The sequence below is a fragment of the Coenobita brevimanus genome, chromosome 30 (genome assembly GCF_032717465.1).
Source record: "Coenobita brevimanus isolate Jiangsu-jjx chromosome 30, ASM3271746v2, whole genome shotgun sequence".
NCBI classification, from domain to species: Eukaryota; Metazoa; Arthropoda; class Malacostraca; order Decapoda; family Coenobitidae; genus Coenobita; species Coenobita brevimanus.
In genome coordinates this window covers 31865117-31884785 of record NC_136983.1, presented here as the reverse complement: position 1 = coordinate 31884785, position 19669 = coordinate 31865117, and the positions used below count along the sequence as shown (strand labels likewise).

Here is a 19669-nt window from a genome sequence, read left to right as displayed (position 1 = left end):
ACTAGACTCAGGTGAACCACGTTTCGAGACACCGGACATCACACCTTCTAACATTTACGTTCAACTGCAGTTGTTCACCACACTGTATGACGAACATTAAGACTCCTACATTAATCCAATCTACGTTATTGCAAACGGAGTTACAGATCACCTCAGAACATCTGTATAATCACACCCTTCATCTTTCAAAACGAAACACGACAAAGTTTCGATACATGCGGCCCTACCACCTGTCCCCCTTCCCCTCCGTTCCACCTCGCCTCACAATCATCTCCTGTCCAAGAAACAATGGGATCCAATGGGATTACTATTGGTTTTTCTCTCTACCTTCCACTATACACTTGGATTTGCAAAGTTTGACTTGATAGAGTATTATTTCTCTGGGTACTAGATACTGTAGGGGAGGGGAAGCTCTACCGGGTCTGCCCATTCATTTACTATTACTACGATGTAAACAAACACAGTGGTGCCACGTTTCACCAAAAACACCACCCTCTGTACTCGTTAAATGTGGAGGAAACTGTAACCCTCCGGACACAAATTCGTGATACAGGATATTCTGCCACCAGAGGTCAGGTTGATCGCACACGTCTACCCCCTACCTCCCCCTCCTTACCCCCACCAAAACACTGATTTGTTAGGCTGATGGATCGGAGATATGAAGCATCGCTCATTCTAACGTCTTGCCGCATGTAATGTTACTTTTATTTATTCTACTATTAGGTGTATTATCAATTGCATAGATCCATCTTCAGTTCCACGAGAAGTAATTATATCGAAGATTTATCAGATTTCAATACATTGACCTTCATGTATAGAGTCTCGTTTCTAAATAGTTATCCAACGTTTTCTAAGCGATAGAAAAAAATCCAAGTAACAGTTAAGAGTTATATGGCCAGAGAAGTCGCTCTTCTGCCTGGTCATCAGGACAGCCACATATGCACCCACCTACTTAACCACTTACCCACTCTACCCATCCAACACAACCCACCGACCTCATCCCGGCCACCCACCCAGCCCACCGATCCCTGCTATCCATCCTGCTAACCCACGAATGCCATACACGAAGCTCACCCAGCAATGCCACTCAACACATTCACTCATTCACTTCTCCACAATGAACCCATCCAGCCACCCAACCCAACTACCCACTTAGATCATACCGACCACGCAATCGTCTGACACCCTGGCTACCAACGGTGCCCACTCACCCTGGCGACTCACTGTCCACACATCCCAACAACCTATCTTCCCCACCGACCCCTACCACCCAACCTCTCCACTCACGAATTCCACCAACCCTGCTCACCCAATAATGCCATCCATCTCATCTATCCACACAACCCTCCAACCTCTCCCTGAACACTCCCCATCCAACCTCACCCTGCCCATCCACTCATTCTTTCCACCCACTCCTCCCACAGACCCACCCGCACGTCCACATGCCCAACCACCCTTCTTATCCAACCCCATTCACTCCCCCATCCCATTCACCGATTTGAACCCGACTTATCCATCAAACTCATCTCATCCAAACCTAACTTACCGACCCCTTCCTGACCACCCACATATCCAGCCACCTACCCACCCAGCCCACCAAACGCATCCACTCACTAACCCATTTACCTCTACAACCTACCCAAAACCACGCCATACACAATACCCAACAACTGCCTCTCCCCCCTCCACCATTACCACTGTCCACCCACCCTGGCGATGCACAGAACTACCACACCCACCAACTCAACCCCATCAACTCCAACACCGCAACCGACTGACTCACACACACACACACACACACACACACACACACACACACACACACACACACACACACTCAAAACACTCATAAACCGACAGACAGACAGACGGGGAGGCGGTGGCCCAATCGGTAGAGAGTTGGCCTGCAGTCCTGTCGAACACGGGTTCAAATCCCGCTGGGGCAGGGAACAGTTTAAGGTTTTGAATTTCATAAATATCAGACTTTACTGATGTACCAGTAGACCCGCCGACATGTCGTAAAAATACCCCTGCAAATACCAATACACCAGTCCTGTGTGAGACAGCCCTAGCATGTATTCATTATGGACGGTGGGTGTTAGCGCCGAAGTGGTGACATGTAGAGGTGCATGGTATGTAGGAGGACTACTGGGCCTTGAAAGCAGGCTGTGAAGCCTATGCCCAGAGTCGGTCACATAAAAAACACACACACACACACACACACACACACACACACACACACACACACACACACACACACACACACACACACACACACACACATACACACACGCACACATACACACACACACACACACACACACACACACACACACACACACACACACACACACACACACACTGGCGCATACAGAGAGAGAAAAAACACGCATAAACAGACAGACAGAAACAGAAACACACACACACACACACACACACACACACACACACACACACACACACACAAAGAGAGAGAGAGAGAGAGAGAGAGAGAGAGAGAGAGTACGCATAAACAGACAGACAGACAAACAGAAACACACACACACACACACACACACACACACAGACACATACAGAGAGAGAGAGAGAGAGAGTGAGACTCAGTAAGACACACACACACACACACACACACACACACACACACACACACACACACACACACACATTGTTCCCCTATTCAAGAAAGGAAATAAACAGAATCCACTCAACTATAGACCAGTATCTCTAACCAGTGTTGTAAGCAAGGTACTAGAAAAAGTGACAAAAATTTAGGGAAATCAACTGTAATAATACAATATGATAACAGAAAGACAGTTCGGTTTTAGAAAAAGAAAATCATATGTTACAAATCTATTAAGCTACTATAATAAATTGCAGAAACACAACGGAAAAGGGAAGAATGGGTGGACGGTATCTACTGTATTTTGATATTAAGGAAGCATTTGACAGAATACCACACCAAAGACTTCTATGGAAGCTGTACCATCAAGCAGAAATCCAAGGTAATCTGTTCTGTTGGATGCAGGATTTTCTCAGAAAAGGGAAATGAGAACAGTACTAAGGAGTAATTACTCATCATGGAGGGAAGTGACTAGCAGAGTTCCACAGGGCTCAGTGATGGCACCAATTATGTTTTTAGTATATATTAATGATATAGGCTAGACAGGAACATTTGAATGGGATGTTATCTAAATATGTTTGCTGATGATGCAAAAATACAAAGGAGAATTACGGACTCTTGCGGAGAACTACAAGAAGAATTAAACAAGCTTCATAAATGGAGCAATAGATGGCAAATGGAAGTCAATGTGGACAAATGCTATGTAGTTAAGTTTGGTAGAAGTGGAAAAGGACCAGATCGGGATTATAAGATAGGAAGTTTAACCCTACATATATCAGAAAAGGAGAAGGACCTAAGAGTGATTATCAATAATAGACTTTTTCTCCGGCAGACCACATAAATGAAAAGGTATGAAATATGCACACACTGCTTGCTAATATGAGAATAGCATTCGCATATATAAATGAAGGCATGCCGAGATATATAATTACCTCATTCATCAGACCAACCCTCGAATTTGCATCAGTGGTCTGGAATCCTCATCTCAAAAAACATATAATTAAGATTGAAAAAGTACAATGGGCTGCTACAAGATGGGTACCAAGCTTAATGGATTTAAGCTATGAAGAAAGACTGAAAAAACTGAACTTACCAATACTACAAAAAAGAAGGAAGAGGAAACATGATGACGGTATATAAATACATCTCAGGGAAAGAAGGAATTGACATCAATGAGATAATCTATGGGGAATCATCAGTAGAACACTGAAAAACAAAATGCATAAAAAGAGGTAATAAAGACGTAAGGAAATTCAGTTTCCCAAATAGGGCAATTGATCACTGGAATGCGCACCGAATGAAATAATGTGTGCCAAAACTATTCATAAATTTAAGGACATGTATGATAAAAATGGTTTAATACACGAGACAGAACGAGCTTGACTCACTCTTGTAAATATACAATTAGGTAAGAACAATTAGGTAAGAAAACACACACACACACACACACACACAGATGCGGAAGGGTGGGGAAGGAGGGAGGGAGGATTTGGGGACGGTGAAGGGGACGGATGAGATGTGGAAATGTCTAGTACTGTTCTGATAGCAGCTTGCACAGTACATAAACTCGTATCTCCGACATAAACCCTTTAATTCAGCTATATTATGGATGTATTTCCATTAGGATTCCATGATATGCCGTCTAATTGGCAACAGTTTTATTCAGCGAATACTTTGGTAAAATATTAAATATCATAACTGCTAGTTTCAATATTACATGCTGTTCATACTGTTCAGTGATTATACAGTCAGCCATCAAACAGTAATTCGCAATACGTGGGGCCAATCATCCTTGGGGATAAACAACCACTTAGGATGATTAGTGAGCGAAGTTGTTGTGAACTACTCTCTCCTTGTGTGTGTGTGTGTGTGTGTGTGTGTGTGTGTGTGTGTGTGTGTGTGTGTGTGTGTGTGTGTGTGTGTGTGTTTTGTTTGTCTTAGGGATAGTCCACACGTGCTCTCGAACATATATTGGCAACACGGCAGGGAACATGTTCAGGAACATGTTTGCAGCAGTATTTGGACAGATGCATGCAAACATGTTTCAGTGCAGCTTCGAAAACTTGCAAGAGAGGCGATGGGATAAGTGTATCCATACCAGGCAGTTGGGACTTCATCATGATGTTGCCAACATGATCTGGACGCTGCTGTTCCCACATGTTTGCAGCGTAGTCGTTACTGTGTTGCTTACGTGTTGCCAGCACTTGCTCGAGCACATATGTGGACGCGACTTACTGTGTCGGACTCTCTCTCTCTCTCTCTCTCTCTCTCTTTCTCTCTGTCAGTTGGTCAGTTGGTTGCGTGGGTGGCGTTGTTGAGGTTGAGTTCGTGGGAATGGTAGTTCGGTGCATCGCCAGGGTGGGTGGACAGTGGTTGGTGAAAGGGGGGGGGGCCGTTGTTGGGTGTGGTGTGTGGAGTGGTTTTGGTTGGGTTGTAGGGGTAAATGGGTTTGTGAGTGGATGCGTTTGGTAGGCTGGGTGGGTAGGTGGCTTGATATGTGGGTGGTCGGGGAGGGGCCGGTAAGTTAGGTTTGGATGAGATGAGTTTGATGGATAAGTCGGGTTCAAATGGGTGAATGGGATGGCGGAGTGAATGGGGTTGGATAAGAAGGGTGGTTGGGCATGTGGACGTGCGAGTGGGTCGGTGGGAGGAGTGGGTGGAAAGAATGAGTGGATGGGCAGGGTGAGGTTGGATGGGGAGTGTTCAGGGAGAGGTGGGAGGGTTGTGTGGATAGATGAGATGGATGGCATTGTTGGGTGTGCAGGGTTGGTGGAATTCGTGAGTGGAGAGGGTGGGTGGTAGGGGTCGGTGGGGAAGATAGGTTGTTGGGATGTGTGGACAGTGAGTCGCAAGGGTGAGTGGGCACCGTTGGTAGCCAGGGTGTCTGAGACGATTGCGTGGTCGGGATGATCTAAGTGGGTGGTTGGGCTGGGTAGTTGGATGGGTTCATTGTGGAGAAGTGAATGAGTTGTGTTGAGTGGCATTGCTGGGTGAGCTTCGTGTATGGCATTCGTGGGTTAGCAGGGTGGATAGCAGGGATCGGTGGGCTGGGTGGGTGGCCGGGATGAGGTCGGTGGGTTGTTGGATGGGTAGAGTGGGTAGGTGGATAAGTAGGTGGGTGCATATGTGGCTGTCCAGATGACAAGGCAGGAGAGGGACTTATCTAGCCATATAACTCCTAATTGTTACCTGGATTTTAATCTATCGCTTAGAAAACGTTGGATAAATATCTGGAAGCCAAACTCTAAAAATTGGAGTCATTGTACGGTAATCTGCTAAAACTCCGATATAATCACTTCTCATGAAATGAAGATGGATCTATGCACCTAATATAAGAAAAATGAAAGTAACATTGCATGCGGCAGGACGTGAGAGTGAGCGAAGTTTCATATCTCCGATCCATCAGCTTAACAAGTCCGTGTTTTGGTGGGGGTAAGGAGGGGGAGCTAGGGGGTAACCTTGTGCGATCAACCTGACATCTGGTGGCAGATTATCCTGTATCACGAATTTGTGTCCGGAGGTGTACCAGGAACGTTGGGATGTCAGTATGATGGCGGACTAGTGCTTTATGATTCTCAGAGACGCACCAGAAAAAGTGTACAAACGACTTGCCAATGAACAAAGTTTTGGAGAGAAAAAAAAAAAACTGAGAAGTTACAAGGACTAAAGAAGTTAAATGTGAGTCATGGAATATAAAGTTGTTTTCTGTATGCATATTTAAAAAAAATACATTAACCAATTACTTTCATTATCGATTACTCTAGAATAATATTGTATAGATCTTATGAAAATTAGTGTTTGCAGTGTTTGGTATATTTTAATTGAATTTCTTTTCATTTTGTATTACCATGTGAGGTGATGGAAACGTTCTAAATGTATTTTGTATTCTGTTCATATCTGCAATAAAAATAAATACTCAGAATTGAAACAATTTTTAATAACTTTAGCAATGAAGAAAGTTAAATCGGGGAAAGCCCCAGGAATTGATGAAGTGTGTGGTGAAATGCTGAAGCATGGGGGAGAAGTAGTAGTAAAATGGATGTGGAAGATGTGCAGATTGGCCTGGGAGGAAGGTAGAGTCCCGGAGGATTGCAAGTCAGGTATAATTATTCCCTTGTACAAAGGAAAAGGGGAAAAAGAAGTGTGTGGTAATCATAGGGGCATTTGTCTTCTTAGTATAATAGGAAAAGTTTATGGTAGGATACTTATAGACAGAGTTAGAGAAAGTACAGAGAAATTAGTTGGAGAAGAACAGGGAGGCTTTAGGAAGGGAAGAGGTTGTGTAGATCAGATATTCATTCTTAGATCTTTAGTGGAAAAGTTTCTAGAGAAGGGAAAAAAGTTGTATGCGGCTTTCATGGATTTGGAGAAAGCATATGACAGGGTGGATAGACAAGGATTCTGGAAAGTGTTAAGAATATATGGAGTAGATGGGAAGTTGTTGAATGCTGTGAAGAGTATGTATGATAGTGCGAAGGCTGCAGTGCGTGTGGATGGTGAACTAAGTGAATTTTTCTCTTTGAAAGTTGGTTTGAAACAGGGATGTGTCATGTCTCCATGGTTGTTCAATCTGTATATGGATGGGGTAATAAAAGAGGTACAAGGTAGGGTAGTGGATGTTGGAGTGGCCCTGGTGAGAGAGGATAGTGTTTGGAAACTCCCTGTACTGTTGTTTGTAGATGATACTGTGTTGTTGAGTGAAGACGAAGGGGAGCTTCAAGGCTTGGTGGATGAGTTTGAGAGAGTGTGTAAGAAAAGGAATCTAAAGGTGAATGTAGGGAAGAGTAAAGTGATGGTCTTTGAGAGAGGTGAAGTTAGTGAATGTACAGCGAGGTTGGATGGTGAGGAATTGGAAAATGTGAGTACGATTAAGTACTTGGGTAGTGTGATGAGTAAGGATGGAGGTTTGGAGGGAGAAGTGCTTGAAAGGTTACAGCAGGGAAGAAAGGTTGCTGGTTCTTTGAAAGCAGTGATAAGAAACAGAGAAGTGAGCATGGAAGTGAAAAAGTTACTACATGACAGTATTGTGATATCAGCTCTAACGTACGGAAGTGAAGCTTGGACATTGTTGGAAGGACACAAGTCAAGAGTGAGAGCAGTGGAAATGAGTTATTTAAGAGGAGCCTGTGGAGTCACATGGAGAGGCAGGCTGACGAATGAGGATATAAAGGAGCGTTGTGGTGTGGATGTGGATGTGATAGGAAACGTTAAGAGGAACACACTGAGGTGGTTTGGCCATGTGGAGAGGATGGAGGGTGAAAGACTGACGAAGAGAGTGTATGTGAGTGAGGTGGAGGGGTGAAGAGGGAGGGGGAGGCCGAGGATGAGATGCAGGGATGAGGTGGAGAGGTATATGAGAGAGGGGTGTGTGAGTTGGGAGCAGGGCAGTGAAATGACGGGGGACAGGGCGACTTGGAGGCGATTTGTTTGTGGCCACCCCAAACGGGATTGAGGCGTCTGGCAATAGGTAGATAGATAGCTAGTTCCGCAGACCTGTGTAATTACTGTCTGGCAATGGTGGTTCTGTGAAATGCATACTTATCTATGATTACCCATTCTGGCAATGGTCGTGCTGTGAACTGCATACTCATCATGATCTATAATTACTTAGTCTGTCAATAGTGATGCTTTTACCTCCATACTCACCAAGACCAGTGTGAAGCAGATGACCAGCGTCGAGGCAAACACTCCTGCCCACACCTGGTTGCCCAGTGGATAGTAAAAGCTAAGCCAGCTGGGTTTTAACACGGGCTTGGCCATAGCAAAACCCAGAGTGTCCTGATCGAGTGGGTAAGTGTAGTCATACCTGCAACATATCAGTGGGGAGATTAGGTTATATACAGTTGACGACACATGAACCTGGGACAGTGTTTGTGTGAAATGGAGGTCTACCTACAGTTTCTGGCGTTCTTGCATCACAGATACTTGATCATTTCACTTATTATTTTACACCTCCCTTCAATTCATGTCAGTGCCAACAACAATGTGATTATGTCAAGGGTGTCAAGTGTACCAATTGCTAGACTTGTGCTACACATTGCTGTCACAAGTTCATATATTGCAGATGTACATGTAGTCCCACCTGTAATATATCAGTGATTAGATGATGTCATGGTCTGTATTCTCACTGGATATTCTAGACAGCTTTCTTAACCAACGAGAATAGGAGTACATGTCAGTAGGTACAGTCAGGGAATCTTCCGCATTACCCACCTCCTGAAGCACTGGTGTGAGACAGGTGAATATGAAGCAGCAGCCAGACCACTTGCGTCAGTTAACTGCGATTGTGAAGGAGGGGGAGGCGGGGGATTGGGGGCAGAGGAGGGTTTGGTGATAGGTTGGGAGTCACGTGTCGGCGTGCAATGTATGACTTGGATGGTGTGTTTGTGTTAATTTTGTAAGGATAGATGACAATATGATGCTAGCATTTTATTAAAAAAATTACGTAGTTGTCTGTAGAGTTAGTGTTGTCAGGAAAAGTTTGAAATTTGCTGGGTTCAGACAGAGGTATGAATACTATCATTCCCGCTCGTCTTTAACATGAGACGTTTCCCCAGCAGATGTTCATAACGATATAACATACCTATATTTTGTGCTGAATCGAAAACAAAGCTACTGTATATATATATATATATATATATATATATATATATATATATATATATATATATATATATATATATATATATATATATATATATATATATATATATATATATATATATATATATATATATATATATATATATATATATATATATATATATATATATATATATATATATATATATTGTATGTGTGTGTGTGTGTGTGTGTGTGTGAATTCTTAAAAATTTATTTAATTATCTATCTTTTCTCGTCGCACTAAAACATCCGTCTGCAAACATTTCCAGTGTTATTCTGGTAATTCTTCATCTCGAACTAAGGTAGGGTAGTGCGGAATAATAATTTATATATATATATATATATATATATATATATATATATATATATATATATATATATATATATATATATATATATATATATATATATATATATATATATATATATATATATATTGTTACATAGCCTATGATTTGATCATCCTTTGTGTAATTCTAACGTACAGTTTGCTGCATGTTTGATCACGAGCGTGTTCTGCCTCAGTCCCCCCTTCTACCGTTATAGAAGAGTAAGTCGTCCTTTCTGTTGTTCAGAGCAGGATTGTCAGCTCTTTGTCCCCTATGGCTTCATTTGCGCGTCCTTCTTACAAGTTGTATCAAGCTCTGCCGGCCCCTATATAATGAGCTCAGTCTCTGCATTATTGCCACTTAGATCTACTCCTCATTTTGTTCACATCTCTGTCCTCCCCTGTACGGTTATTATTGTGAGTGCTCAGGAAGTCTCCAACCATCTAGCAGCTGTGTAATTTGAGTATAAGTGTTGTTGCATTTTTTCTTGCACTGTGTAGCATAAGTTGTTAATTCTTAGGCCTAGTGAGGTTTTGTGATTCATGTGTTTATGTCAGTCATTTTTGATAATATTTTGTATCTGTAATAATTTATCTTGCATTAACTGAGCATTACCCAGTGTATTTTCATTTTATCAGGGCTGACTTAGGTAAATTTACTCTTGCTAATTTCGTGTTAATAGAGGCTATTGCAGTTAACCATATATTTAACCTGTTTTTTGCCATTACATTATCCTTATGAGTCCTGAATGTTTTGTTGTTAGTTTGAGCATTAAACTTTAACTTGTAATTTTACCTAACTCTTTTGTTTTGGACCTGGAACTTTACGGGACAGTAGTGATTTTTAGTATTCTTACTTAAAGTGTACATTATCTTTCGCTGTTCCGTAACATAAATTTGGCGACCTCTTATCAGGATATTCAGGATATTATCATAAGGATATTGCTTGATATTTTGTGACTGTGATTTATTCATGATGTCTACTATTTCTACACTTGATGAAGCCAAAGATTTTTTGTCAAATGTGCAAACAGTGTGTGATGTAGAAAACAGAAAAAAGAATGAACTTAAGCTTGTTGCTCAACAATTGGGAATTGCAGTTCACTCTCATCATTTTAAAGATCAAATTGTTGGCATGATTAATAAAAGCTTGTTTAATGTAACTCCTCCAAATGAGCAAACGTAGATTGAATTAGCTAAGTGACAGCTAGCCCTGCAGGAGGCTCGCGTGAAGAAAGCTGAATTTCAAGCACGTGCTAAGGAGGCTGAGTCTCAGGCTAAGGAGGCTGAGTCTCATGCTAAGAAGCTGAGTTTCAGGCTCATGCTAAGGAGGCTGAGTTTCAGGCTCGTGCTAAGGAGGCTGAGGCACAAGTTGAAATTGCTAGGATTCAGGCAGACCATGAGTATCGCATGAAACAAGGTGGAACTGGATCATCTAGCTCTGATGATTTTGATGTGGCTAAAAATGTTAAACTTGTCCCTCCTTTTAATGAATCTAATTTAACAAAGTATTTTCAGTTGTTTGAGAGGGTAGCTACAGGTTTTAATTGGCCCAAAAAGTATTGGCCAGTACTCCTTCAAACTGTTCTCACCGGTAAAGCTCAAGTAACTTATGCATCTTTGCCTCAGGATCAATCTGATAATTATGATGTAGTTAAGAGCTTGATTGTTAAGGCCTATGAGCTTGTTCCTGAAGCTTACAGAGTAAAATTTAGGACAACTTATAAGCAAGATAAGCAATCCCATGTTGAGTATGCAAAAATCAAAGAAGATCTGTTAGAGCAGTGGTTGAATTCTAAGAATGTGGGTTCTGATTTTGGTAAATTTAAGCAGATGATTTTGCTGGAGGACTTCAAGAGGTGTATTTATAAAGATGTAAGCCTATATCTTGATGAGAAAAGAATAGATAATTTGTCTGATGCTCCAGTTTTAGCTGATGAATATGTTCTCACTCAAAAGAGATATTCTAAAGAAAAAGGGAAAGCTGAGAGTACGTTGCCTCTACTCAGAGTACAGGTAACAGGAAAGAGAATAAAGATGATGTTTCTCAGGAAGTAAATACCAGCTCCACCTCTAGATTTCAAAAAAGTAAATGTACTTATTGTAGTAAGCTTGGTCATACTACGGAGAAATGTTTCAGGAGACAGCGTGATGTGAACAAAAAGGAGTCTTTAAATATTCAGTCAATTGGTCTAGTGTCCACCCTTGAGAGTTTCCAGAATTCTGTAACTGAGTTAACTGAACCTGCTTTGAGGGGTAACTTAAATTCTCATAATGAAGCTCCTCTTTTGAGCATTAACATGGGTGACACTCTCAAGAGTTCATGTGCTAATTTCCTGTCTGATGGTTTTGTCAGTCCTCTGGACAGTAATGACAGGAAATCAGTTAAAATATATCGTGATACAGGTGCTTGCCAATCCCTTATGCTGACCAGTGTTCTAGGCTCTAATGTTAATTCCTCTGATCAAACTGTAATTTTACAAGGTGTAGGGAATAATTACTTCTCTGTCCCTCTGTGCAGAGTGAATTTAGAGTCTGGTTTTGTTAATGGTTCCGTTATGGTTGGGTTGGTTGAGACACTCCCAATGTCAGGTGTAACTTTCTTACTTGGAAATGATATTGGTGGAAGTCAAGTGTGTCCAGCTCCTCAGTTGTCTAGTGAGCCAGTGGCTGTGGCCCAGGATTGTGATGTCCCTGATGTGTTCCCTGCATGTGCTGTCACTAGGGCTAAGTCTAAAGTTACTGGTGATTTAGAGGATAATGATTATGATGATGTTATCCTAGCTGACACTTTTCTTGCTAATTTGGACCACTCACCAGATGAGGCAGTACCCCGTAGTGTTGATAATTTGTCTCGTCAAGAGTTGGTTGAGTTGCAGGTTGCTGACCCTGAGTTGAAAGGTCTAGCTAACTCTGCTTGCAGTGAGGAAGAGTCAGCTGGTGCTTCTACTTGTTATTATATAAAGTCAGGAGTACTTATGAGGAAGTGGAGACCCCCAGCAGCATCAGCCGACTGTGAATAGGAGGTTGTACATCAAGTTGTCATCCCTCGTGTTTGTAGGCAGGATATCATTAGAGTGGCTCATGATTCCAGTTTGGCAGGACGCCTTGGAGTGAGGAAGACTGTGGCACGCATTTTGAAACACTTCTACTGGCCAGGTATCTTTAGGGATGTATCCTGGTATTGTAAGTCTTGTCACATCTGTCAAGTTGTGGGGAAGTGTAATCAGACCGAAAAGGTTGCACCTCTAGTTCCCATTCCTCCTTTTGAGGCGCCATTCACCCGTGTGTTGGTGGATATTGTGGGCCCTCTTCCTAAGACTTCTTCAGGATTTTCTTATGTGTTGACCCTGATTGGTATGGCTACTCGTTATCCTGAAGCCATTCCACTTAGAAATATCTCAGCAAAGAACGTGGTTAAGGAAATGCTAGGGTTCTTCACAAAGTTTGGTCTGCCCAAGGAGGTACAGTCAGACCGGGGAAGTAATTTCATGTCAAACGTTTTTAAGCAGTCTCTGAAAGAGTTGGGCATGACCCAGATCACGTCTTCAGCTTACCATCCCCAGACCCGAGGAGCGTTGGAGAGATATCATCAAACACTCAAATCGATGCTCAAGAAATACTGTTTGGAACATCAGAAAGACTGGGATAAAGGTTTTCCATTTGTTGTATTTGCCGCAAGAGAATCTCCAAATGAATCACTGGGCTTCTCACCTTTTGAACTACTGTTTGGCCATGAAGTGAGAGGACCCCTTAAGCTATTCAAGGAATGCTGGCTGTCAGTGGAAGATGACGTCAACCTGCTGGAGTATGTGATGAAGTTCAAAGAACGGCTGTCCACTGCTTTACAGCTGGCGAGAGAGAATTTAGGAGCTGCTCAGGAGAAGATGAAGACTTGGTATAATAAGAAGTCCAGGTTACGCCACTTTCAGTCAGGAGATCAGGTTTTGATTCTGCTACCGGTGCATGGGCAACCTCTTCAAGCCAAGTTTAGTGGTCCTTATTTCGTGGAGAAGAAACTCAGTGATGTCAACTATGTCATCGCCACACCAGATCGTAGAAAGAACAAGCAACTTTGTCACATCAACATGCTAAAGTTGTATCACAGGCGGGACGAAAATAATCCAGTCTGCACTGTAGCTGTTCCACCCGAGTCTGCAAGTGAAGCTCTCCCATGCAGTATGAGCCTGAGTGATAGTTTGGGGAAGAATCCTGATATCATGAATGATCTCCAGACTAAGCTTTCTCATCTACCTCCCGAGGAAAGGCAACAGTTTTCGGCATTACTGCAGGAGTACCTGCAAGTGTTCCGTGCCACTCCAGGAAGAACCACTGTGTTGATGCATGATGTCGATGTTGGAGACGCAAAGCCAATTAAATTACCTCCTTACCGTGTGAACCCAGTGAAAGTTCCTCTCATCCAGAAGGAGCTTGGCTACCTGTTGGACCACAAGATGATTGAGCCCTGTCAGAGCGAGTGGAGTTTTGTCACTCTAGTCCCTAAGCCAGGTGGGTCACATCGGCTTTGCATTGACTACAGACGTGTTAATCAGATAACCAAAACAGACACTTACCCTCTCCCTCGTGTGGAAGATTGCATAGACAAGACCGGAAAGGCTAGGTACATAAGTAAGTTTGATTTGTTAAAGGGATACTGGCAAGTACCTATGACTGAACGTGCTAGGGAGATCTCATGTTTTGTAACACTAGGAAAGACTTTTGCATGTTCTGTAATGCCATATGGTATGAAGAATGCACCAGCCACATTTCAGAAGCTCATGAATGTTGTAACAGAGGGTTTGGCAGGGTGTGTCGTTTATATTGATGATGTATTAATCTTCAGTGACAACTGGAAAGATCACCTATGCCATGTCAGTAAATTTCTTGAGCGTTTGGTTCAGGCTAATCTTGTAGCTAATTTATCAAAGTGTGAGTTTGGTCAAGCTAAAGTTCAGTACCTTGGGTACGTAATTGGTGATGGACATGTTGCACCACCAGGAGCTAAGGTTCAGGTAATAAGTGATCTACAAAGATTTTTGGGAATGGTAGGTTATTATAGGAGATTTGTTCTTAACTTTTCTATTCTTGTATCACCACTTACAGACCTACTAAAAAAGGGAGTTAAATTTGTCTGGACCGATAACTGTGAATCCTCTTTCAACAAACTTAAAGCTATCCTATTAAGTCAGCCAGTGCTCGCTTCTCCAAATGTTGCTAAGCCTTTTAAGATGTCTGTTGATGCAAGTGATACAGGAGCTGGGGCTGTTTTGCTGCAAGAGGATGATCAGGGTATTGAACACCCTGTATCTTATTACAGTAAGAAGTTCACTCCACCTCAAAAGAACTACTCAACTATTGAGAAAGAGCTTTTGGCCTTGATTTTGGGTTTACAGCATTTTTCATTTTATTTGTGTTCTGGTTTTGATCCCATAGTCATTTGTACCGATCATAACCCACTGAAATTCCTTAGTAAGTTTAAAGATAAAAATCAGAGATTGACAAGATGGAGTCTTCTTCTTCAGGAGTATTCATTAGACATACAACATGTCAAGGGGAAAGAAAATGTTATTGCAGATTGCTTATCTAGACTTTAGACAGATTGTTTTAGAGTAATAAGAAATTTCCTTTGTAAATTTCTTTTTCTTTGTGGGGAGGTGTTACATAGCCTATGATTTCATCATCCTTTGTGTAATTTTAACGCACAGTATGCTGCATGTTTGATCACGAGCGTGTTCTGCCTCAGTCCCCCCCTTCTACCGTTATAGTAGAGTAAGTCATCCTTTCTGTTGTTCAGAGTAGGATTGTCAGCTCTTTGTCCCCTATGGCTTCATTTACACGTCCTTCTTACAAGTTGTATCAAGCTCTGCCGGCCCCTATATAATGAGCTCAGTCTCTACGTTAATTGCCACTTAGATCTACTCCTCATTTTGTTCACATCTCTGTCCTCCTCTACATTAATTGCCACTTAGATCTACTCCTCATTTTGTTCACATCTCTGTCCTCCTCTGTACAGTTATTATTGTGAGTGCTCAGGAAGTCTCCAACCATCTAGCAGCTGTGTGTAATTTGAGTATAACTGTTGTTGCATTTTTTCTTGTACTGTGTAGCATAAGGTTGATTCTTGGACCTAGTAAGGTTTTTGTGATTGATGTAAGGTTTTATGTCAGTCATTTTTTATAATATTTTGTATCTGTAATAATTTATCTTGCATTAACTGAGCATTACCCAGTGTATTTTCATTTTAACAGGGCTGACTTAGATAAATTTACTCATGCTAATTTCGTGTTAATAGAGGCTATTGCAGTTAACCATATATTTAACCTGTTTTTTGCCATTACATTATCCATATGAGTCCTGAGTGTTTTGTTGTTAGTTTGAGCATTAAACTTTAACTTGTAATTTTACCTCTTTTATTTTTATATATATATAACTATATATATAACTATATATATAACTATATATATAACTATATAACTATATAACTATATATATATATATATATATATATATATATTTATAAATATAACTATATATATATATATATATATATATATATATATATATATATATATATATATATATATATATATATATATATATATATATATATATATATATATATATATATATATATATATATATATATATATATATATATATATATATATATATATATAACTATATAACTATATATATATATATATATATATATATATATATATATATATATATATATATATATATATATATATAACTATATATATATATATTTATAACTATATATATATAACTATATATATATATATATATATATATATATATATATATAACTATATATATATATATATATATATATATATATATATATATATATATATATATATATATATATATATATATATATATATATATATATATATATATATATATATATATATATATATATATATATATATATATATATATATATATATATATATATATATATATATATATGAACGACTAAAAAACTTTTCGTTTTCCTTTATCCAGAATGACATGTTAAGTCCCAATTATAAAATCAATCTCTATTATTCCTATCGAACATTACAAAACGAAGGCAAAGAAGCATACCTTTGACAGTAAACATGTATTATATATGCGGTAATGTATACAGACTCAGAGAACAGTGTGATACCGTACAAACAACATTCGCTTTTGCACTTTGAAAATGTGTTGGACGCATTATCATTGGCCGTTGATACTGTGACGTAAGCAATTCTCCAAACCCTCCCTCCCCCGGCCACCCTCCCTCCCACTCACAGCTACCAGACATTTGGGGGTCTGGGTGCTGCTTCGTGACCATTCGTCGACAACCAGTGCTCCGAACAGTGGGTAATGCGGAACTTTCCTTGACTGTACACAGACATAAGAACTTTCCTAAAGTTGGACGAATGTATGTGGAAAAAATCGAACCATCTGAAACACACAGTGGTAAAGAATGGAGTTTTCATTGCATTTCGCCAGATGTAAATTTTCTTTAGACGGATCTGGGAAGATAGTTGCTCCTCTGACTCTACTGTACAGTGCAGAGTCATAGGGTTGTATTCCAGACCTCGGAATCCACTTGTTGCATATACGTGTACAGAATCATCATTGTGTATGTGTGGACTGGCAAACGTTGCACCGTTGCATGTCAAAATGTGGTACAAAGATACACAATCGGCTCGATAGGCCATTTGTCGGTTTTTCACCGTCACATCAAAGGGATGATAGGGTACTCACTGAGTTAGTGTGGACGGGGAGTGCCATGATTGACCCGTTGCACGCTCATTCCTGCCGTGGACGGCCGAGTGTACAGAGCTATATTTCAGGTCCTATTGTAATCTGTTGTCCTCTGTTTTGATACGGATATACAGTGATGATACGGGGGAGTGATTACCCGATTTAGGGCACTGTTGCACCGTATTATATTGCGTGATACGCAACGATTATACGATACACGGATACACAACAAATGAATATGTACACATCCGGACAGAAATTCGTGATACAGGGTAATCTGTCACCAGAGGTCAAGTTAATCGCACACGTCTACCCCCCCAAAACTTCCCCTCCTTACCCCCACCAAAACACTGATTTGTTAGGCGGATGGATCGGAGATAGGAAGCTTCGCTCACTCTCACGTCTTGCTGCATGTAATGTTACTTTCATTTATCTTACCATTAGGTGTATTATCAAGTGCATAGATCCATCTTCAGTTCCATGAGAAGTGATTATATCGAAGTTTTAACAGATTTCAATACATTGACCTTAATGAGTCTGGTTTCCAAATAATTATCCAACGAATTCTAAGAGATAAACTAAAATCCAAGTAACAGTTGAAAGTAATATGGCTAGATAAGTCCCTCTCTTGCCTTGTCATGTGGACAGCCACATATACACTCACCTACTTATCCACCTACCCACTCAATCCATCCAACACAACCCACCGACCTCACCCCTGCGACCCACCCAGCCCATCGATCCCTGCTATCCACCCTGCTAACCCACGAATGCCACACACGAAGTTCACCCAACAATGCCACTCAACACATTTACTCATTCACTTCTCCACCCTGTACCCATCCAGCCACCCAACCCAACCACCCACTTAGATCATCCCGACCACACAATCGTGTCAGCCACCCTGGCGACCAACGGTGCCCACTCACCCTGGCGACTCACTTTGCCCACACATCCCGACAACCTATCTTGCTCACCGACCCCTACCACCCACCCTCACCACTGACAAATTCCACCCATCCTTCCCACTCACGAATCCCACCCACCTTAGTCACCCAACAATGCCATCCTTCTCATCCATCCACACAACAATCCCACCTCTCCCTGAACATTCCCCACCCACCTCACCCTGCCCATCCACCCATCCTGTCCACCCACTCCTCCCACCGACCCACCCGCCCATGCACCTTTCTTACCCAACCCCGTTCCATCCGCCACCCCATTCACCCATTTGAACCCGACTTATCCATCAAACTCATCTTATCCAAACCTAACTTACCGACCCCATCCCGACCACCCACGTATCCAGCCACCTACCCACCCAGCCTACCAAACGCATCCACTCACAAACCCATTTACCTCTACAACCCACCCAAAACCACGCCATACACCACACCCAACAACTGTACCCTCCCCTCCTCTCCACCATTATCATTGTCCACCCACCCTGGCGATGCACCGAACTACCACACCCACCAACTCAACCTCATCAACTCAACCCAGCCAACCAACTGACACACACACACACACACACACACACACACACACACACACACACACACACAAACAGAGAGGGAGAGAGAGAGAGAGAGAGAGAGAGAGAACAAGCATAAACAGACAGACAGACAGACCAGACAGACAGACAAACACACACACACACACACACGGGCGCATACAGAGAGAGAGAGAGAGAGAGAGAGAGAGAGAGAGAGAGAGAGAGAGAGAGAGAGAGAGAGAGAGACTCAGTGACACACACACACACACACACACACATTGTTCCCCTATTCAAGAAAGGAAATAAACATAATCTACTCAGCTATAGACCAGTATCCTTGACCAGTGTTGTATGCAGGTACTAGAAAAACTGAGAAAAATTTAGGTAAACCAACTGCAACAATACAATTTGATAACAGAAAGACAGTTCGGTTTTATATAAGGAAAATCATGTTACAAATCTATTAAGCTACTATGATAAATTTACAGAAACTCTACGGAAAAGGTAAGAATGGGTGGACGGTATCTACTGTATTTTGATATTAAGGAAGCATTTGACAGAATACCACACCAAAGACTTCTATGGAAGCTGTACCATCAAGCAGGAATCCAAGGTTATCTGTTTTGTTGGATGCAGGATTTTCTCAGAAAAGGGAAATGAGAACAGTACTAAGGAATAATTACTCATCATGGAGGGAAGTGACTAGCAGAGTTCCACAGGGCTCAGTGACGGCACCAATTATGTTTTTAGTATATATTAATGATATAGGCTACACAGGAACATTTGAATGGGATGCTACCTAAATATGTTTGCTGATGATGCAAAAATACAAAGAAGA

General features: G+C 41.3%; 1 protein-coding gene across 1 annotated transcript in view; it reads right to left on the bottom strand.

Moving 5' to 3' along the window:
• LOC145395284 (uncharacterized) overlaps positions 1-19669 on the bottom strand; it is a 124650-nt gene that overhangs the window by 4463 nt on the left and 100518 nt on the right. Inside the window, exon 6 of the mRNA XM_080268963.1 lies at positions 8267-8426. Coding sequence (XP_080125089.1) covers positions 8267-8426 — 160 coding nt within the window. The remainder of the gene's footprint in view (positions 1-8266; positions 8427-19669) is intronic.